Source organism: Choloepus didactylus, chromosome 4 (genome assembly GCF_015220235.1).
Source record: "Choloepus didactylus isolate mChoDid1 chromosome 4, mChoDid1.pri, whole genome shotgun sequence".
Lineage (NCBI taxonomy): Eukaryota > Metazoa > Chordata > Mammalia > Pilosa > Megalonychidae > Choloepus > Choloepus didactylus.
This window is the reverse complement of record NC_051310.1, coordinates 7344337-7365853: the sequence shown is the minus strand read 5'-3', so window position 1 is coordinate 7365853 and position 21517 is coordinate 7344337. Positions and strand designations below refer to the sequence as shown.

The following is a 21517-nucleotide window of genomic DNA, read 5'->3' as shown; positions in this document are numbered from 1 at the left end:
TAGAAATTCAGAACACTTAGGACCTCTTTACTTTTTAAAAAACAAAATATTCAACTTTCACTTTAAAAAAAATGGATTTAACAAAATTGTACCGTATGTCAGAACCCAGTACAGTGTTCTAGCGAAGGAGGGGCACAGTAAAGCCACAGGATATGGGGGAAACTGACTTACCACTCCCAAATGAAATGTTTATGTTTCCTGCTCAAGTACATTTACATTATTTTTCCTTGAAAGAAAATATTAACATGTTAAATGACTGTATGAAATTTTAATTTATTTTTTATTTTTATTTATTTATTTATTTATTTTTGGTCAGAGGAAAATGCATCACTAGTTTCTGGCCTGAATTTCAATCTTACCAACAGGCTAAAGTTAGTTAAAAATATATAGAGAAGCAAGCTTAATGAAAACAATCACAAGTGGGTAGAATTTAGGATTCTAATGAAAATATCTGATTATTTTAAATCCATAGTTATCATATACTTAGTCAACTCGTCAGGGATGGACAGAAAAGCAAGGAAATATTGGACTTAAGAATGAGACAATGGGGATATTAGAAATTGAAACTAAACTGTGCTAGCAAAAAAAGTTTTTAAACCCTAAGAAAGAAGGAGGAATACTCTGAAAATAAAGTATTAGAGGACATTACTAAAGTATTAGAGGACACTGAACATTCCCTCCTCAAGCCAAGTGGGGAGCCATTAGGGGCCGAGCTTGAACTTACCACACCAACTCATCGAAGGGCTTGTGGACGTGATGGGAATGTCTGAGTACTAAATGCAGGGAGTATACTGAATGGCACAAATAAAATTGACATGTAGCCATGATAAAATACTATTTATTTTAAAAAAAAAAGCCCCCTAAAAATCTGGGCCACCGAAACCTGAGTTGACCATACAGCTAACATTCTTGACTTAGAGCTGCACAGGCTTCACGGTGCGAAGTCTGGGAAAGTAAACGAGCTTCCAGGGAAAAGCAACTAAACGGCAAGAAAACAGAACCTGTGGGAAAGGGTGAATTCCTTTAGAGGAAGCCTGCAGGGGCCACCTTTCAGTCCATGCAGATTTTAAGACAAAGAGTAAAAATCCTTTCTTCACCTTCACACAAATGTTTACTGAGCACTTGTTTAACGCCAAGCCCTGAACACAAAGTATAAGAAGTTGGTTTAAATTGAAGCTGCTCTAATTTCAGTGAGAAGAATTACTATTTGAGACAATGGACTCATATTCTTTGAAATTTCTTTTAAATTATCACCTGTACCTAAACTTCTCCTCAAAAATACATTTTTTATTTTTTCAGATTCAGATGTCATAGACATTCACCTATGGGCCTGTTTGGAATGTATTTTGACACATTGTAATTGAAGTGATTCAGTTCTTCAAGTCAATAATGGTTTAAATTGGTTAAGTCAAATCTGTTCAAGTTTTAGAAGATATAAATCTGTAGAATTTGCTCCAGATAAGTGATATTTTTCACTGGGTTATTTTCAAATCCATGTAGAAGTGATTTGCTCTCAAAATAGTGTTCAAGGATTGGAAACATACATCCCAAAATCTTAATGGGATAATTATCCCAAAGGAACTGGAAATGGTTGGGGCAAGGGGGTGGGAGGGCTACATTTTTTACCTTCTTAATATTTCGGTGGTGTTTGCACCTTTTACAAGTTCTTTTATAATGTAAAAAAAAAAAAGGATTTTTAAGTGAAAGATTTAGCTTCTAGATTACAATAAAAAAAAGAAGCTCATGATTGGCTCAGTAACTAAGGCAGATAAAAGCCAATTACTAGTATCTTAAAATTTATTTTAAATATTTTTAAATATAAGGAATGTCAAAAACCTATTTTTTCTTAATATTTGGAACCGTATCATCACTTAACATTTTTCAGCAATATTTTATGTTTTCCAAATAAGTTACAAATGCCACAAACTATAATAAAGACTCAATTCATTTCCCAATTGCGATTGGAGAACTAGGCTGAGTCACTCTCATTAAGCCCCAGAGTAAGGCCAATTTCAGTTCCCAAATTGTCGACTCGCATCTCAAATGATGATAACATGGGGAGCGAAAGATGATTCAGCCCTGTCATTCCTTCTAATTCTAGACCACAGAACCTAGCCCTTACCTCTCCTTTAAAAGACCAGATATCCAAGAGGTAGAAATAGACCATAGGTTAAGAGGATAGTTCAGCAGATCTGAGCAAGTAGCAAGATGACTAGAGACACGTGTTACAAAAGAGAGGCAGCAGAAAGGAAAGAGAAAGCAATTTTATGAGCAGAATTCCAGCATTCTCCTAAAATAAGTTTCAAATCTACGAGCTGCACTGATTGCAACTGGGGGGCTGGGGTGGCACTGTTTAGCAGAATGCTCTCATGTTAGTCACCCTTGCAGAAGACCAGCTGGGGATATTTTAACGGCATACCAAGTACGAGCAAGACAAGCATCCATGTTAAACTCTGATAGTTCAACCAAGAACTTGGGCCCCTTGCTGCTGCTTCCCAGATCCATGACGGGCCAGATAAAGTGAAAGGAGTTCACCTCCCAGTAACCGCAAACGCCTCATCAAGTTGCCGTTCATAAATAATATAATAAATTCTCATTGTGGATCAAGCTGAAAATCCACTTCTAAAATATGACACACACATAACACATCCTGTCTCAAAATAAAATTGTGAACTGCTGCTTACCTTAAATCAAGGACCATTTCCAATTCACCGCATGCTCCTTGGGGGTCAAATGCATTGGGCACTGAGTCTGTGTAATTTAATGCTATTTAAAGTAGTGAATTTGGTGGCAAGTCCTATTGAATTTTACTGCCTGCACCAGTTGAGTAAAGCTGAGGAGTTGTCAGCTCTTCCTGAAAAAAAAAAATTTCCTCTTGACCTACACAAAGCTACGGGTACAGAGGCCGAGACTGTCGGAATAACCTGTACTTGCTTCCCACGGGGGAGACGGTGTACTTCATCGCGTCGGTGGTGGTGCTGTACAACGTGGAGGAGCAGCTGCAGAGGCACTACGCGGGCCACAACGACGACGTCAAGTGGTAAGGCCTGGGGCAGTGTGGCACCCGCCCCTGTGACGCTGCGTTAGCAGCCAGAGGTTGATGTTGGGCCAGAACCAAAGGGAGGAAGAGGGATCTGAGAACAGAAGATCTTTGGGGAGATCCCTTCTTTGTGGACTGTGTTGTCTACCTGCTACGTGGCTCTAAAGACACCTTTCCTTTTTAGTTTTCTGTCCTCACAACACATAATCTTAACCAATCATGTTACCTAAACAGAGAGCTCCCAGAGATCCCTGTTTGGATACCGTCTTCAAACACATCACATGCCAAGAGGCTTCTAATGTGGGCCTTCACTTTTTTTTTTTTTTTTTTTTTTTTTTAATAAAAATAGGAGTGGTTTGCCTTGGGGTTTGTGGCTAGTCTGCTATTCCCATAATTTGTTTATAGCTCTTAATAGGGATTGTGTGTCTCCTGGAAGGATAGACGGATGGATAGATGGACTGGTGTGTTGGCATTTATCCCAGGTCCCTGGTCAATTATAAAAATTGTCTTGGCAAAAGATTACATCTTTGTTCTTTGATACACTCAAAATTACTTCTTAATAAAAGTTGCAGGCTAATAAAGTGGTCCTGAGATTGAAATGGTATCTGTTTGGAAAGGATGCTTTTTCCTTGAGTTTGAAAATTCTTGAGAAGAAATAAAGGACTTAAGAAATGAAATAGGCACTAGTTGCCTAAGGTCATCAGGTACTCAAGAGGATTTCTCCTGAGGCTGTAAGAGGTCAGGCATTATTAATTTCTTATATTTAAATATTTGTCTAAGTATATTTGAACAAGGGAAAAATAAAGCTTTCCTTTGATACCTATCAAAAGCAGTGGGTTCTCTGGCCAGTGCGCTCAAACGACCAATTCCTGAGATACCGGGGTTTCAACGAGAGAGAGAATTTATTGCTAGGCACAAAGCAGATTAGACAACCTGTCGGCCTAAAAATCTGTCCCCTCAAACTGCAGTAACTCTGATAGTTTCATAGATCAAACGATGGGCAGGTTTTAGGATAATGAGCACAGTGGCTTGAGACGAGGTTAATGATGATCTGATTATTAAGCATGCTCAGGTTGGTTATATGCTCAGTCAGAATGTATGTAAACAAATGGCTTAATATGATGATAGGCATGATTTTTAATACTATAATGAGGTGTAGGTCACTTATAGGTTAAAGTTTAAGCTGCTGCACATCAGGCAGGCCAGTTTTGGTTAAATTCAGCTCTGTCTAGCAAGATAGTTTTGGAATTGGGGTGGGTTAGTTCTAGGTTGACTCAAGGCCCTTCGTTAATAAACATTAGGGGCTGTCTTTAGTGATCATAAGACTCTAAAGTTGAAAAACAGGATAAGGGGGTAAAAGTGAGGGCCAGTCACAGGGTTTTTACAATCCCAGGATAAAGGCTAGATGATTATACAATCATTATCAGAAATCAAGGCAGCTAGGTTACAGTTCAGCAACTTCAGGTGTTTCCCTTTGGCTATTCTAATATACTAGAAAGTAAAAAGAAATATCTGTGTGATGATTCAGTAATCATAATAATTTGTTAAATCCTAACTTTCTGGTTATACCTTTAAAGTGTGAATGTTTTTATAAATTTTCTTTTTATAGCCTAGCTGTTCATCCTGATAGGATCACCATAGCAACAGGGCAAGTGGCAGGTACATCTAAGGATGGAAAAGTGAGTAATACTATTTTTCATATTTTTGTAATGAACCATAGCACAAAATAATTTTCTGTAAACAGTTTTGCAGATGTATAAGCCTGCTTAATTATATTACAGTCTCACAAAACTCCTTAATCTCTCAGTAGCATTTGTATTGCAAATTAAAATTCTTACAATGATCTCAAAAACCCCTTGAGCTCGCCTTCATTTCAGCAAATTCTTAAATAACATTGTTCTTGCCTTTGGATTCACTAACTGTTAAAATACTTATTTACACACATGACGGACATGAAAATATTAAGGTAGACACTTAAAAACTTTAAAATCATAATAAATAATCATTTGGACATGGGACATTTTGCCTCTTCAAGAAATTTCAGACACCCTCTGCCGCGAATACCCTGTAATCTTGACTTGAACCCATGGAGTTGAGTTCTGCATGCAATTTACTAAGGCTGCCAGGAGGTTTGTAGCACAAATTTTGTAGCACTTCAGCAAAACTTTAATTTGTATTGTAAGGAATCAGAAAGGGAACTAGTGGAATTTAACAAATAAGTGAATCAGAGAGCAATTTAAAAGTGTTTTCCAGCTACTTAATTACCAAAGTCTGTTTTCATTGTCATTTTATTCAAAATTCTTTGTACCTTTTCGATGTCTGCTTTTGCATAGCTTGTTATTGCACAATACATTACCTGAAACTAGTCATGTAAAGTATTTACACTTTTGTCAACATGTTTTCTTTCAGAAAATATAAATACTGTCATATTTCAGAAAATATTTTAATAACACCAAATTTTAAATACTAAACTTTATGCTATTTTCCATTGAATTTCCTCACTGGAAAAGAGAACTGTGGAAATCAGACTACTATTACATAAATGGAACAAGGTCTTCATCTTTGTAATGTTAAATAGCCTTTAACTCTGCTTTGTAATTTGTGGTAAACCAATTGATCCCCCTCTAGTGGCTTAAAAGTGCATTTCAGTTTCTGTCACTGAAACTGAATCAGAAATTTAGAGCCAGAGAAAATGTTATAGCTATCAGAGCCAATCCTTCCACTTTACGCTCAAGAAAACTATGGTCCAGAGAGGCCAGGAGACTGTCTGCAGATGCCCAGCTGCTTGGAGACAAGTCCAAACCACAACCCAGTTCACCCAACCCCTACCCTGGTCACTATTACAATGCTAGTCCCGTTTTTGTTGATAAATCTGCTGATTGCCTTATGAAGCTTTCTTCTATTAAGGAAGAGAAAAATTAATACAAATAACCTAGGAACACAGCTGAGAGCAATTTGAACTAATCATAACAATTCCAAATTTTATCTGGGCATAAATGATTGCCTTTTTTGCTTTTATGGAGCCCAAGAGTGCTGAGCTCTTTGTACTATTTGTTGGTGAGTTTTGAGCAACTTAGTCCAGCTTTTACCTTAGTAACAATATAAACCTTAAAAGAATAACCCATCCATGAATATTCAATTTTCCTTGTCACTTTTCATTTCTAAAATTCAAATATGCCTGAATGTACAAATTAAAATTAAAATTCCTGTGATACCATCTTCAAGAATGGACTATTCAGAATTCAAAACTCGGTAGAGTTCTCTGAAAGTTAAAGTGACCACTTGTCATCATGACCTTGTGAAGCCATGGGGAATGTTTTATTTACATTGAAACACAGACTCCTCAAATATAGATCTTTGGTTTTAACAAAAGTGAAGTTATGGCTTAGGTAATCATTTTCAGCTTCAAAAGATAAATTTGTCTAATTGTCACTTTTTTATACAGCAATTGCCCCCACATGTACGCATCTGGGATTCTGTGACATTGAACACGCTGCATGTCATTGGAATCGGGTTTTTTGACAGAGCCGTCACCTGCATTGCGTTCTCAAAATCCGTAAGTATAAGCCCTGGGAAATTTTCCCATCTTGGGTCCTAAGAAGAAGAGAATCAACTCAGGGTTGGAGAAGGACAGAGTTACATGTGAAAATGCCCAGGTGTATGAACGGATTAGAATTCTTGAAAGCCTGCTGCTCCCCTGTCCCCGTTCCCAGGGGGTCTCCCACTGCCAGCCCTTTACTCCCAGCCGCTGCCCACATGGGGCATGGTGGTGCGAGAGGCCCTTCAGGGACACGGTCACCAGGTTCCTCAAGGCAGTTTCACCCACTCCGGCCTTGGATTTCACCTGCTGCCCTTGTGGCAGCTGCGCACGTCTCTGCCATCCCCAGGCGGGCTGGTGCACTTCCTGGCTGCAAGCAGGGATTGGGCAGGGGCCCAGTGATGTGCCCTGCGTCCACCTGCTGGGCCAGCTCTACACACCCTCCCTTACCCTCCTTTTCAGCCATGCCAGCCAGTTCAGGGACTTCTATTCCCACACGAGCAGCATGCCCATGACGCCTTTGCTCCTTCCACAGCCTCGTGTACACTCTGGCCACAGTTAGACCCCGTCCCGGGCATGCTGCAGGGTGCTGTCCCCTCCAGAGGGGCTCTGCAGCCCCCTATGAGGCTGGCTTCAGGGGAGCCCGGGTGTAGAGAGCCATCGCCTCGGCTCCCGTCTCCCCTGCTCCTGACCCTTCAGCACTCCACGTTCACCTCGGCTCTGGCCAAGTGAGGGCTTTCAGAGGCAGTGGGTGAATATTCTTTATTAAAACTAAACTAATGCTCCCTTTTAGTCGTATTTAACCACTTTTATTCTCAGCTGTGGTTTTCCTGTGACTACCTTCTTTTCTTCTCCAGAACGGAGGCAGCAGCCTGTGTGCCGTGGATGACTCCAACGACCACGTGCTCTCGGTGTGGGACTGGCAGAAGGAGGAGAAGCTGGCTGACGTGAAGGTCTCAGTCCCAGCCTCGCGTTGGGCTCCCCAGGAGCCGAGCTGGCACGCTCGGTGCCCTCCCCTGCAGCTGGCTCCCCGGCCCGCGTTCCCCACTTCCCTCACGGGTGCCCCTTCCCACCCCAGCTCTCAGGCAGGACACCTGTGAGTCCCTTGGACTCCATTCCTAAGTCCTGGCAGGTTTTGCGTCTTGTTTTTGTGAATTTTTTACTTTTCACAAAGTCTGTGAGATTTTTTTTCTTCTTCATTTTACAAGCCACTTCCCTTTTGATTTGGTCACTGCTTATTTGTTCCTTTTTTCTCTCATTCGTCATTAGTCGACCATGAGTGCCCAGTCTTTCCCAGCACTGGGTGAGGAGGCTGAGGAGGTGTAGGAAGTAGTAAGTGAGACGTGCGCTCGGCCCTCCAGGCTCTCCCAGTTGAGGTGGGGCAGGTGAGGGAACAGGTCAGGCAGCAAAAGGGGGTGTCCAAAGCTGGACGGACTCAGGAATGAGGAGCAAGGGCCACTGGCCAGATCCCGAGTGCCCCGCAGCAGGTTCCTCCTGCAGCCGTCCCTCACGGACTTCTGTCAGCCCTGATTCACCTTGCGCAGTATGTCACATGAACTCTGCTTGAGCTTCCTTACGTTTTTCTCCTATTAAAATCCTCATTGGGCCCCTATTATTAGAGATATTATTACCGATATCTCATCCTGGCAGCCATTAACCTTAGAAAAACTTGTAAAGTTGACCCAAGCCAACCTCACCTATCTAACTTTCTGTGTCTCTCGTATGCAGACCTTATATTCTAATCAGGCATGTTTCCTGACACCTGTCTTCATGCTCTAGCCCTGCCTTATCATATCCTGGGCAGGTATTTAAGTTCTTCTTGCTATGTTGCTGGGTTGGAATTAATCAGAGGCAAGTTACTATATCCAGGGTCAAGTACATGGACCTAAATTATCAGGCTGAAGGAACAATCAGGGTCAGATGTATCAGACCAGGATACAAGTCCTGGAATTCAAGTTACCGGGTGGGGGTTGGCAAAGTGGCACCCGAAGAGCCAGTTCCACAGCACTGAACCCCTGGCCAAATCGTGGACAGTCTTGGGACTTAGAACCAACAGGGACTCTCCGGGGAAACGGGGCAGCCAAAGTCAGTCAGAAGCAGTGGAGCTGTATGAAATCCAAATTCTGGGCCCTTCTGTGGAGATTTCAGTCCACTGGATTGAGGAGGAAGCCTCCATCTGCATTTTAGCCATCAGATGATTCTCTCCTTCAGACAGGGTTGGGAATCCCTGGCTGCTCCTAGTTCAATCCTTTGGCAAAAGCACCCAGCAGGCTGCTTTCTGTCAGGCCCTGCAAGCAGCCCTGCTGTATACCGAGGACTGGCCTGGTCTCGTCCCCAGAGGCTCACAGGCCAGTGGGAAGCATGCGCAGTATGCCGGCTAAGTGTGGCGCCTGGAGCTGAGGAGAGGAGTGGAGTGTCCTTTTGCCCAGGGTGGGTGGGATGGGGAAGATCATGGATGAGGTTCAGTCAGCCCAGGAGGGCAGGCATCCCACTACGTCCCACCATGTGGCGACCCTGTGAGCAAAGGGCGAGAGGCGGGGAGCAGATGACCGCGTCCTCCTGACTTAGGGGCTGACTGTGCCCCGTCAGCCCCGAGCTGGTCCAGCTCTCTCTTCTGTCCTTCAGTTCTTGCCTTCACTGCAATCCTGCGCTTGCTTCCACCCCCACCTCTAATGACCACAAAAGGCCTTTATTCCTTCATCCAGTAGCCTGTCTGAGAGACCGTCAGGGCCAGGTGCTGCCGGCACTGGGGGCGCACAGATGGCTCGATGTGGCACCTGCCCTCAAGGTGCTCATGGCTCAGGGGACACAGATGTGTATCCGGCAGCTGCCATTCAGGGGGCAAGGACAGGACACAGGGCAGGATGAGCGTGGAAAGGGTCAGGGGATGGGTCCTGGGGGCTGAGACGGCCAGCCCAGCCCAGAGGGAGGAGGCGGGCTCCAGGGCCTTGCGGCCTGACTGGAGGGGGCACCCAGAGGAGGCTGGCAGGAGCCTGGGGGGCACCAGGGGTGCCCCCACAGGGAGCCACGGATGGCGTTTAACCCAGGGGAGCGCATGGGCAGGTTTTCATTCGGGCATGTCACACCGGGTTCCTTCTAGAGACCCAGGGGAGATGCAATACTGGTTAAGAGACTGTTTTGTCAGGGTTGGTGTGGGAAGGGGTGAGAAGTCTGCAGAGGGAAAGCTGGCAGGATGCGACATGTCCCCGGCTGCCAGTGGTGGTGAGGGGGGGACTGAAGATGACTCTTGAGTTTCTAGCACAGCAAGGAAGTGACAGGTGCACCCCAACGGCAAGAAAGAAGGGAGGGAAGGGGGAGGAGAGGAGTTGAGGTGCCTGTGGGACATATGGGTGGAGACACAGTGCAGGCAATGGCTCCATGAGCCCAGTGTCCACGGAAGGTGTGGCTGGGCTGGGATGTTGGCTTGACAGCCCCACAAGACGACACGGGTGAAGCACCTAGAGGCAGAGTGGTGGGCCCAGGCCAGGAGAACCCCAAGAAAGAGCGCCGAGAGGACAGGAAGCCCAGAAGGGTCGAGGGACCCGGCAGCCGAGGGAGACAGCGTTTCAGAGAGGAGGTGCGCAGCAATGCCAGAGAGAGCAGGGGGTCCGGGGAGATGAGGCCTGAAAAGTGACAGTCACTTCAGGAGGAGCATTTCCGAGAGCATGAGGGGACAGAAACCCGACGGAGAGGCGTTGAGAGTGATCTCGAGGTGAAGGGGGCCAGGGCAGGGGCTCTTTTAGGAGTGGGGTTAAATGGGAAGATTGGGTGGTAGCGACAGGGGGTTGCAGAGCCCAGGGAGGGGTCTTTCTTATGATGAAGACGCCTTGGGGATGCATGGGCCGAGAGGAAGACCCCCTGGGGAGGAGCCAGTGGGAAAGGGGGTGGCGCGGGGCCTGGGGCGGTGAGCGCGGCGTGGTGCCGGCCCCAGGCCCCCTCTCTCCCCTCTGGGCTCCCCGAGTGTCCCCGAGGCTGCCCCTCGGGAGCTGGCGCGGTGTGGACGCCTCTGACTCCGCTTGTCTTCGCTACCCAAGGGCAGGAACCGGCAGTCCTTGCTTCTTGTTCCTCCCAGCGTTCAACCCGCTGGACGGCAGGACACACTCGGCTGCTTGAGCAGGTTGACCTACCCCAGTTTCTGAATAAACCAGCTCAGGCTTTATTTCCCTGCTATCGGTTTTGGTAATTTGGTAATGTATTACTTCTAGGGGTCAGCGGAGGAGAAAGGTTGATATTTTGACTAAAAATTTTTATGAATTTTAACTTAGATATGGGTAATTTTGCAATTTCGTTCCATGTAGAAAAAAAGCTTTTTTTTAAGTTAGTATAAACATTGCTATATTGTGACATAGCAGACAAGTATGAACATTCCCAGTAAGACTTACACAAAAATTTTTTAATATATGTATATTTGAACAGATAAGTAACACACTGAAATGTTCTGCCAGCTAGCCTCCCTTCCCCCACTCTGCGTTCTTTCATCATTAGTGGTAAAGATAGAAAAACAGTCAAAATGCCTGAACTATCTTAGGCAGCTAGCACAAATGCTTGCTTTCCATTTCTAAAACATAGATTCCTATTTTAGAAACACTATCAAAAAGAAAACAGCTCTGGGCACTTCAGATATGCCCTAGATAAACTTTCTCATTTATAGCCAGTTATATTTGAAAATTGTTTCCCATTCTAAAAGTTTTCATCTACAAAAACCTTAAAAATATTTTCAATGAATTGAAAATGTTAAATAATGTATATGGTTGTCATCACCATTTCAGCTAGTAGTGATGGATGTTTTTGCCTTGAAAATATTTTTATGTGGTTGCATTATGATTTCTTTTCTACCCAGAAATATTACTCTTATAGCATGTGCCATCCCAGTGTTATGCACAATGCCTGTAAAAATGTCTAGCACTGCACCCCATCTAGTAGGAACACAGGAAAAGTCTAAATTCAATGCTCATAGCAAGATGAATAAAGTGGGGGGAAAAACAAAAATGCCTAGTGCTGAACTTGAATGAATTATTTATTTGTGGCTCATATTTTGTTTATTTCCTTAAGTATCTAAGTGATTTTGAGGCATTTATGTCTCCTGGTTTCTTAAAGTGTTCTAACGAAGCTGTATTTGCTGCGGATTTCCACCCCACGGACACCAATATCATTGTTACATGTGGAAAGTCACATCTCTACTTTTGGACGCTAGAAGGAAACTCCCTTATTAAGAAGCAAGGATTGTTTGAGGTACAGTTAAGTTACACTCTTTGTTTTGTTTTTCACTGAAGGGTACGTGTGACCAGCTAACTTTTAAGGCAGTTTTCAGGCCTCAGTCTTTCCGGTTGTTTTCACCGGCAAATGGGAGGGTGTCCCTGGAGATGCACTGATCCAAACAATTCCCTGGGATCCCTAACAGAGCTGAGGATCCCCTGTGGCTTATGGATGACCCTGGTGAAGTCGAGAAGGAGAGCAGGGAAAGGATGCAGCCCAGGGTGGACAGAGTCTCGTGGCTGGTGGCAGAGAGCCACAAAGAGTAAAACCCGCAGGGGAACTGGCCTTTGCAGAGGACGAGACACCCCATGTGCTTTCTTTGGTCACTTGGCAGCCTTGTAAGAATGCCAGGGGGACACCAGGGGACAGCGCCTCTTCTTGTCTCCTGGGGCCATTGCCACCGCCGCCCAGAGGCTAATTTAGAGGCTCAGGGGAGCGCTTTATTCCCATGCTGGGGCTCTGTTCTTTAGACCGTAGCCATGGCAACACAGCCCGCCCCTTTATCCTCTTCAGCCCTCCTCTGCTTCAACTGTCTGTCACTTTATAATTACCCAGCCATTTGGAGTTGCCAGAAATGTATTTATTTTAGATCAGATAATCTCATGGCATAAGTTACATAATGGTATATGAAAATGAAAGGCACACAGTGAGGTTATAACAGCTAACACTCTCCACTCTCCAGCTTGGGTTGACTGTGATTCTAGATATTATTAGTACAAATGAAAGGATGTCTTGATTAAATGATTGAATATTTGTATTTACAACATTCTGCAGAAACAAGAAAAGCCAAAGTTTGTCTTGTGTGTGACTTTTTCTGAAAACGGTGACACCATTACTGGAGATTCAAGTGGCAACATCTTAGTATGGGGAAAAGGTAACAAGAAATTTGATAATGTTTTATGTAAGTGGTCAAATATGCTGGCTGGCAATTTTTTGCCTTCACTCCTTTTAATATGTCATCCCACTGCTTTCTCCATGGTTTCTGATGAAGCCATGGCACATAATCTTCTTGAGGCTCCCTTGTGTGTGACATGTTGCTTCCCTCTTGTGGCCTTTAGAATTCTCTTTTATCTTTGGCATTTGACAGTTTGATTATAAAATGGTGGGGGTGCTGTACTTGGGTTTATCCTGTTTGGAGTTCACTGAGCATCTTGAATGTGTATGTTCATATCTTTCATTAAATATGAGAAATTTTCAGTTATTATTTCTTTGAATATTCTCTTTGCCTCTTTCTCTCCTTCTGGGGCTCCCACAATGCATATATTGGTACACTTGATGGCTGCCCACAGGTTCCTCAGGTTCAGTTCACTTTTCTTCTTTCCTTTTACTGCTCCTCCGACTGGACAAGTTCACTTGTTTTATCTTCAGGTTCACTGATTTTTTCTTCTGCCAGTTCTAATCTGCTGTTGAATCCTTCTAGAGAATTGTTAATTGCACTTACAGTTAACTTACAAAAAGGTCTTCAGCTCTGTTTGGTTCCTTTTCATAATTGCCCTCTGTCTGTTGATATTCTGGCTCTGTTCATCTGTTGTTTTCCTGATTTCCTTTAGTTCTTTGTCCATATTTTCCTTTAGCTCTTTGAACATATTTAAAACCATTTTTTAGAAGTCTTCCCCTGGAATGTCCCAGGTCTGATCCTTCTCATTGATGGTTTTTATGCTTTAATCTTCTCCTTTGTCTGGGCCATTGCTTCCTATTTCTTTGTCTGTTTTATAAGCTTTTGTTGAAACCTGGACATTTTGATATTTTAGTGTGGTATCATTGGAATTTTTAGACTCTGAGGCGTCTGTTCCTTAAGCTTGTATCTTGCTCTTCCGGTTTGCTAAAGCTGCATTATGCAGAATACAAAAAATGGATTGGCTTTTTATAAAGGAGGTTTATTTGGTTACAAATTTACAGTCCTAAGGCCATAAAAATGTCCAAACTAAGGCATCAACAAGAGGATACCGTCACTGAAGAAAGACTGATGGCGTCCGGAAAACCTGTTAGCTGGGAAGAAATGTGGCTGGCATCTGCTGGTCCTTCGCTTCAGGTTGCATTTCAAAATGGCTTTCTCCAACAGGTCTCTGGGCTTTCGTCTTTCCTCCTCTCCCTTAGCTCCTGTGCATCTTTGCTTCTTTCTTCCAGGGCATTTCTCTCTGAGCATCTGGGGATCATCTCTTTGCTTCTCCTGGGCAAACTCTGGGCTTCATCTCTTAGCTTAGCATCTCCAAACATCCTTCTGTCTGCATCTCCAGGCTTCTCCAAGCATCAGCATCTGTGTCAGCTCTTGAACTCTCTTAAGTACTCCAGTGAACTAATCAAGACCCACCCTGAATGGGTGGGGTCCACACCTCCATGAAAATAATTCAGTCAGAGTTATCACCCACAGTTGGGTTAGTCACATCTCCATGGAAACACTCAATCAAAAGGTTCCACCCTAAGATTAGGTTAAAAGATTATGGCTCTTCTGGAGTCCATAACAGTTTCAAACTGACACATTCCACCCCCTGGACCTCAGAAAGACGTGCTCTTTCCAAATGCAAAAATACATCCATTCCATCACAATATAGATGAGTACAAAGTCTTATCAAAATCTGTTACAGGTGTGGTCTGTCCTAATGCAAAATTCCCTTCAGGCTGTGCAACTTAGAACAAGTTATCTGCTGCCAATAAACAAAGGAGGGACAGTCATGGGATAAACAAATGCAAAAATACATTAATTCGATCACAATATCACAAAAGCTTAAATCATTTTAGTAACAATAGATAAGTACCAAGTCTTATCAAAATCAGTTACTTTTAATATACAAAGGAGGGACAGTCATAGGATAAACATTCCCATTGCCATAGGGAGAAATTGGAAGGAAAACAGGGATCACAGGACCAAAATAGTTCCTAAAACCTGCAGGGCAAACTTCATCAGATTTCAAGGTCTGAGAGTCATTTACTGAATGACCTTTTATCCTCAGGGCTTGACAGCGCGGGAGTCCCACCCTTCAGCTAAGTATCCCATCTCAAATTCTGCCTTCTGTCTGACACAGGACTCAATTTTGCCAAATTCTCTGCCACTTTAAAACAAGAATCTCCTTTTTTCCAGTTGGCAATGACACTTTAATCATTTCTGTCTAAGGCTATGTTGGAAGTATCTTTAGAGTCCATATTTCTACCAACAGTCTCTTCAAGGCATTCTAGGCCTTTTCTGTCAAGCTCCTCACAGTTCTTCCAGAATCTTCCCCTTATCCATTTAAAACACCATTCCAACGTGTTTGGTATTTGCAAACTCAGCAGCACCCCACTTCTGCGGTATCAAATCTGTTCTCCCAGGGCTTTTCTCTCTAAGCATCTGGAAGTCATCTCTTAGCTTCTTTGCAGATTGACTTATGTAAGTGTTCGCCTTCAGGGCTTGTCCACACGATGAGTTTAGAGAATAGCTTGAGGCCAAGGCTTAGGGGCCACCCTGATTCCTTCTGCATGCACTTGGATCTAGGAATTCCCCCATTTTCATGAGTTTGAATATCCCCTCTTCCCTAGGAAACAGTTTCCTCATGTGCCCATCACTGTGCTGTATATCCTACAGCCAACAATCCCCTGCCCCAGCAGCATAACTTGGCTGCTCTCCCGCAGCCTTCTGTAGGAGAGCCTGTGAACCGCCTTCTAAAGGCAGGGTAAGCTGTGGGTTGGCGATTCCCCAGGCCACCACCAGACTGAATGGGCCAGACATACATGCTCCCAGTACGTGCATGAGGGTTACTGCCAGGGCACAGGAGATCCTACCACTTTTAAGTGGACCTTCTCTTGATATGGCACTCACCCTTTTACTGCAGTCCTTTCACTGTTTGGGGGAGCTTTGGGAAAGATGTTTGCCAGTTCTTGCTGTTGTTCAAAGCTTCTGTTGGGAGAGGAGCCCTGAAGTATCTCACTCCTCCATCTATATCATAAATTATAATATAAAATAAATGTGAGATATATGTGTGTGTATGTATGTATGCATGTGTGTATGTACATGTGAATATATGTATGCATGTGTGTGGCATGTATGCATGTGTGTATGTACATGTGAATATGTGTATGCATGTGTGTGCCGTGTGTATGCATGTGTGTACATGTGAATATGTGTGTGCCGTGTGTATGCATGTGTGTACATGTGAATATGTGTATGCATGTGTGTGCTGTGTGTGTTCATGTATATACATGTGAATATGTGTATGCATGTGTGTGTCGTGTGTGTGCGTGTGTGTGTACATGTGAATATGTGTATGCATGTATGTGACGTGTGTGTGCATGTGTGTATGTACATGTGAATATGTGTGTGACGTGTATGCATATGTGTGTACATGTGAATGTGTGTGTGACGTGTATGCATGCATATATGTGTGTATAATGTGTAGGTGTGTATGTGTATGTGTGTGCATATGTATGTGTTTATGCATATGTGTGTATATATGTTCCTCACAGCTGTCACAATTTTCTCATTTGGTATCTTGTTTGATCCTGATAACAGCCCTATGGGGTAAGCAGTCTAGGCATTATCATACCTAGTTTAACTGAGTCTCAGAGAGTTTAAATAAGTTGCCTTGTGTTTCACAGCTGGTAAGAAGGGGCAAGAGAAATGGAAAGTAACTTTTGTAGTTAGCCTGCTAGTCTCCGTACTGGTGATTTATAGCTGGTTTCACTTAATCCTTAGAACAGTCCTCTGGGGCGAGCAGCAGCCCCACTACTCAGGGCTGGATCCCGATGTGTAGGGCAATGAGGTAACTTGTCCAGGGGCGCTCAGCTCATAAGGGGTGAGCTAGGCCTGGAACTCCTAGCCACATGGGACTCCTGCTAATGTACCACACCTAGCAGTAGCGTCTTTTAATTATAAAATGATCTGGGCCCTCCTTTCTGGTGCTCTGCGAACTTGTAGAAATTAGACCTTTTATAGATTCATGTTACTGAATAATAACTGACAATATCACATTTTTAAGTTACGCAAATGTGAGCCTTTTGATAATGCACTTATGATGGTTTTCTTGGTGTATTTAGGTACAAATCGAATAAGCTGTGCAGTTCAGGGGGCCCACGAGGGTGGTATTTTTGCACTTTGTATGTTGAGGGACGGCACCCTGGTGTCGGGCGGAGGGAAAGACCGAAAACTCATTTCTTGGAATGGAAACTATCAAAAACTTCACAAAACTGAGGTAAGGTAGCAAGCGGTACTGTTGAAATTCATTTTTAACCCTACACTGTTATACCAACCAGTTTTTTTAGCTTATAGGTTTGAAAATTGCTTAGATAAAATTTTATTAAACAGGGGCAACATGTATTTTCTTAAAATCATAGAAGTCTTGGTAGTTTACAAAGGACTACTAAAATGGAATTAGGTTTATAAAATATGAGGTGGTAACATACTTCATATTTTGCATATTTTTATAATCAAACCAATCTCAGTTTTCCCAGGGAAGAGTATCTACGCCTTGATTTATCATTAAAGTCCTTCTTTTTTTTAACTTTAATTTCTAGTGTGTGTTGCTCTGGGTCCTTTATCACTTTGATTGAACTAATATTTAATGAGTGTCTACTTTGTACAAGGCTCTCAGCTGAGTGCCAACACTGGCTCTGGAGCTCAAACTCCTTTGGCATCCCCTTCTGCTTCTTGCTTCCTAGTTAGCAGCCCTGCATTCTGGTAGACGCCAGAGACAAGAAGTGAAATGTTCCTTCTGTACATGCCTTGAATTTTCTCTCCGGGGAAATTATGAACAGACAGATTGCAAGGCCAGCAACTCTGAAGGGTGAGGCTCTTCCTCCTGGCATAGAATGGCCAGTGGCAGAACCTTCCAGAGTCTAAGTCAGGTACGCACAGAGCAGTGACGGAGTCCGTCAGAGAGGGCCATGGCATCAGAGAGGGCACCGGTCTTGGACAGGATGAGAGTTTGGTTTTGTTGATTCTTGCTCTTCAAAGGACCGCGGCCCTCGGAGCACTGGAAATCACGTCCCCTTTCACGGGGATTTCGGGTGTAATGACATTTTTTGCAGTAAGATTTGACCAGCATTTGATTGAATGTGGTAGAATCACTGCTAGAATCACAGACAATACCCAGATTAAATTATAACTGCAAAGAAAGCTCCAGAGCCTCATCTAGTTTCATGGAAGTTACTGTTTTTTAGCATCTGTGATTATTTGTCATCAGCAAGGATTGTCATGAATTTTTCTGAGGCTGTACTAAGCACCCTGGGGTTAGACAGTTTGCATGAGAGCAGGCTGCTGCTTGTCCTCCTAGGACTGGAGTGCCTTCGAGTTAACCTGCCAGGGTCTGGCTGCAGTGTTGGTTTGTTTTAGTGCAAGAACTCAGTTTATTTTATCATAGCAAATCGTTCTTGGCTAATGTATTTTGAAATTCTTTTACTCAATATTTACATTATTCCATATGTTTACCATAAGGAACAATGGATTTTAAAACTAAATAGGGTGAAGGTGCCAAAAAATTTACTATTCTAAGTTAAAATAAATTTTTAGAAATCATTATGGCAATGTCATATTATTCTTTACTTTTTCTAAATTTTATCTGTTATTGCTATCAGAAGGCATACTAAGTAAAGAGTAAACTAACCAATTGCATTTGTTATTTGTTAATTCTATAAAGAAAAGTGTTCTAATGACTTTTGAATAACCTCACTCTTGCTGATTCTTTTAAGATACACTAAATGTTTGAAATTTAAAAATCAGGTTTGGGCTTTTGGTCATTCACTCAACAAGTACTGGTTGTGGGCCTTTCTGCTCTCTGTATGACTATCAGGAGCTGTCAGTGTTCAGTATAAGCAAGTGTTTTGAATGATTTGAGTTTTGAGAAATAAATTTAAAATATTTTCTTTTCATATGACTCTTTTCAATGCAGATCCCAGAACAGTTTGGTCCAATACGGACCGTGGCCGAGGGGAAAGGTGACATGCTCTTGATAGGAACAACTAGAAATTTCGTCCTACAGGGTACTCTGTCAGGGGACTTTGCACCCATAACTCAGGTACGGTCCAGCTTGGCAGTCCCCCCACGCTCCCTTTTTATATTACATTAGAGTACAATTAAGCATTACAAAGGGTGATTATTCCTAAGTTTTATACTAAATCTGTCTCAACTTCGGAGTTTCATTTGCTACCATAAGTTAAGAAGGAAAAAAACTGCTAAGAGCAGTTTTAAAGAGAAGCTATCACGAGTCATCCCAAAGGCTCGTGAGTGCTGACCATAGTATCTTCGAGAGCTTCCATTTGTCTTGGTTCTTTTAGGGTCACACTGATGAACTCTGGGGCCTGGCCACCCACGCCTCAAGGCCTCAGTTCTTGACCTGTGGACACGACAGGCACGCCACCCTCTGGGACGCAGTTGGCCACCGGCCCGTCTGGGACAAAATAATAGAGGTAGGCATGCATGTTACATTTCCATTTTTCTTTAAAAAATTCATCTGGAACATGGTTACTTATTTTTTGCATGAAATTAATAACGATTTAAAATATATCCTAAAGCAAATGTCATTTATTTTATCTCCTGAGAATTATTTTGCTTTTAACACGGCTGTAGTGGTCTCAGCCATCTAATCCTGAAGTTTACTGTTAAATTCTGGACAAGTTAGTTGTTCCAAATGGTTGTCAGGTTTTGTGAGTGCACAGACTCTCTTGATTGACTTGAAGGCTGAGAAATACTTATGAGCCTGTGTTCTTTTTACGTGGTATCTTTTGAATGAGAAATTACAAGCTGTACTGAAAACACACAATTTAATTTATCTCTACAACTTGTGAAATTGATGGTATAGGTAAAGGGTTTTAAAGTCAGCACCTCTTTCCAAAAGGAACTCAGATCCCCTTACACAGCAGAGTCCTGAAATAGCCTTTCCTGACATGCAATATGGTCGTTTCTCCAATGTGTTGAGCACTGTTTGCTTGCCATGCCCTTTACATGCCTTAACTTTAGTCCTTGCCAGCAGCCTTGTGGATTGAAGTTTGTTTCTGGTTAACCCTGATTTTATTGATCAGGAAATCGAGGCTTAGAGAAGTTAAGTAGCTTGACCAGGGTCACTAAGTTTACAGTAGGTGATAGAGCCCGGGTTTACACCCCACTCAGCCTGACGCCCAGACAGGCTCTGTCCACCAGACCAGACTGTAGGGAATCAGATGCCCGCTTCTGTGCTGCTTGCCCTAGTGACAGCCTTCATAATCCATTTAAGGACACAGCCACTCGGGACTCCCCACAGGGCATCCCTTCATTGCCCCCCAGAGCTGCTGGCACATCCCAGGGTGTTGGGTCCGGATTTCAGCTCTCATTCCTTCCCCTCCTTCACTTCCGGAGAAGACACGCTCTGGTAGTGTGCCAAGCACGAGAGGAAAGCGCCTCACGGGAGAGACGGTGGTGTGGCCCGAGGTGGCAGGACGGGGCTGAGTGGGAGGGGGGGCACCGGCAGGCAGATGGGCCTGGGGCAGATGTGGGGGTAGAGGAGGGGGTGGAGGTGATTCCGACCCTGGACACAGCGGCCCGGCCTCCCTGGTGGTCTCAGTGGACACGGCCGCCCACTGGAGCAGGGGGAGTTACTGCCTCCCAGCCCTTTGCCAGGCTCTGGCCACCCACCTGCCTTCCGGCAGAGGCTCTGACCTGGAAGCCAGAAAGACAGGCAGTTCTGTCCTGGCTTAACTTACTGGCCTCAGGACTTGGGACAGGAACGTTTAACCTCTCTGCACCTGGAAAATGCTATGAGGCTCAAAGGATTGTGTGGGACCTTGGAAACGGCATGGCTTCCGGGGAACCCGATTTCCATTTGTCTGTGCTTGACAGCCAGGAGCTTAATCGCAGCTCCCGGTTTGGAAAAAACATTGAAACAATGTAATCAGTATCTGAAAAGTTTCTTTCTGGTCTCTTATTGTTTTAGTTTATCTAGCAATTTCACAACCCTTTTATTTCCATTCCCATTGCTATTGTCTTTTTTTCTCAGTCTTCCTGTGATTATTCTCTTCTCACTTCACTCAGTCCTAAACACTCCTGCCAAGTGATTTTCCTTCCCAAACACAGTTCGTTCATGCCAGCTGCTTTTACTGAAAAACCAACCCTCATGTCATTACTACCCAGGGACCCAAGTCCTTAGCAAGGCAGCCCTCCTTGCCACTCCTCACTCCCTGCCCTCTGCCCCTGCCCTCACACGTGCCCTGATCCCTGCTGCCTCCACGCCTTCTGTCATGCAGTTGCTCCTGTGACCCCCGATTCCAGAAACCACTTCCCACCCACCCCAGGACAGTTCTCCCTGCACTGGAAGGCCCAGGTCAGCTGCCCTCCCCACCGTGAGCCCTGAGCCTCCTCCCCCACCCAGGGCAGCCTCACTGTGCCCCCCACCCCGTGACTGCACAGCACTATGTTTCTTCTCCTTCCACCCACCGTGTTCCATCTGGTGTCAGGGTTAGTAACTAGCAGGTGTGTACACCCTGCTAGGCTAGCACCCAGGCTGTGCCCTGCTCCTCCCAGGACCCTTCCAGGGCCTTCAAGGGCTGCCCTGGCGTTGGACACTGAGTGAGCCCCCAGCCAGTCCCTGCATGATGGAACTGGGTACAGCGCTCTAATTCCAGTCGGATCAAGCACTCCGTCGACAAGCGGGAGGCTGCACCAGGGCTGGGATACAGACCCTGGCTTGGAAGAAGAGCGTTTATTTGTTTCTCTTTCATCTGATTCCATAGCTATGAAAGGACAG

At 44.1% G+C, this 21517-nt stretch overlaps 1 protein-coding gene across 3 annotated transcripts in view; it reads left to right on the top strand.

The window, feature by feature from the left end:
* The window catches only part of EML1 (EMAP like 1), a 225621-nt gene that overhangs the window by 184923 nt on the left and 19181 nt on the right, over positions 1-21517 (top strand). For all 3 annotated transcript variants that reach the window (XM_037831901.1, XM_037831900.1, XM_037831902.1), the window contains exons 7-15: positions 2891-3040; positions 4650-4719; positions 6486-6596; positions 7436-7531; positions 11676-11810; positions 12609-12708; positions 16842-16996; positions 18692-18817; positions 19077-19208. In XM_037831901.1, coding sequence (XP_037687829.1) covers positions 2891-3040; positions 4650-4719; positions 6486-6596; positions 7436-7531; positions 11676-11810; positions 12609-12708; positions 16842-16996; positions 18692-18817; positions 19077-19208 — 1075 coding nt within the window. The remainder of the gene's footprint in view (positions 1-2890; positions 3041-4649; positions 4720-6485; positions 6597-7435; positions 7532-11675; positions 11811-12608; positions 12709-16841; positions 16997-18691; positions 18818-19076; positions 19209-21517) is intronic.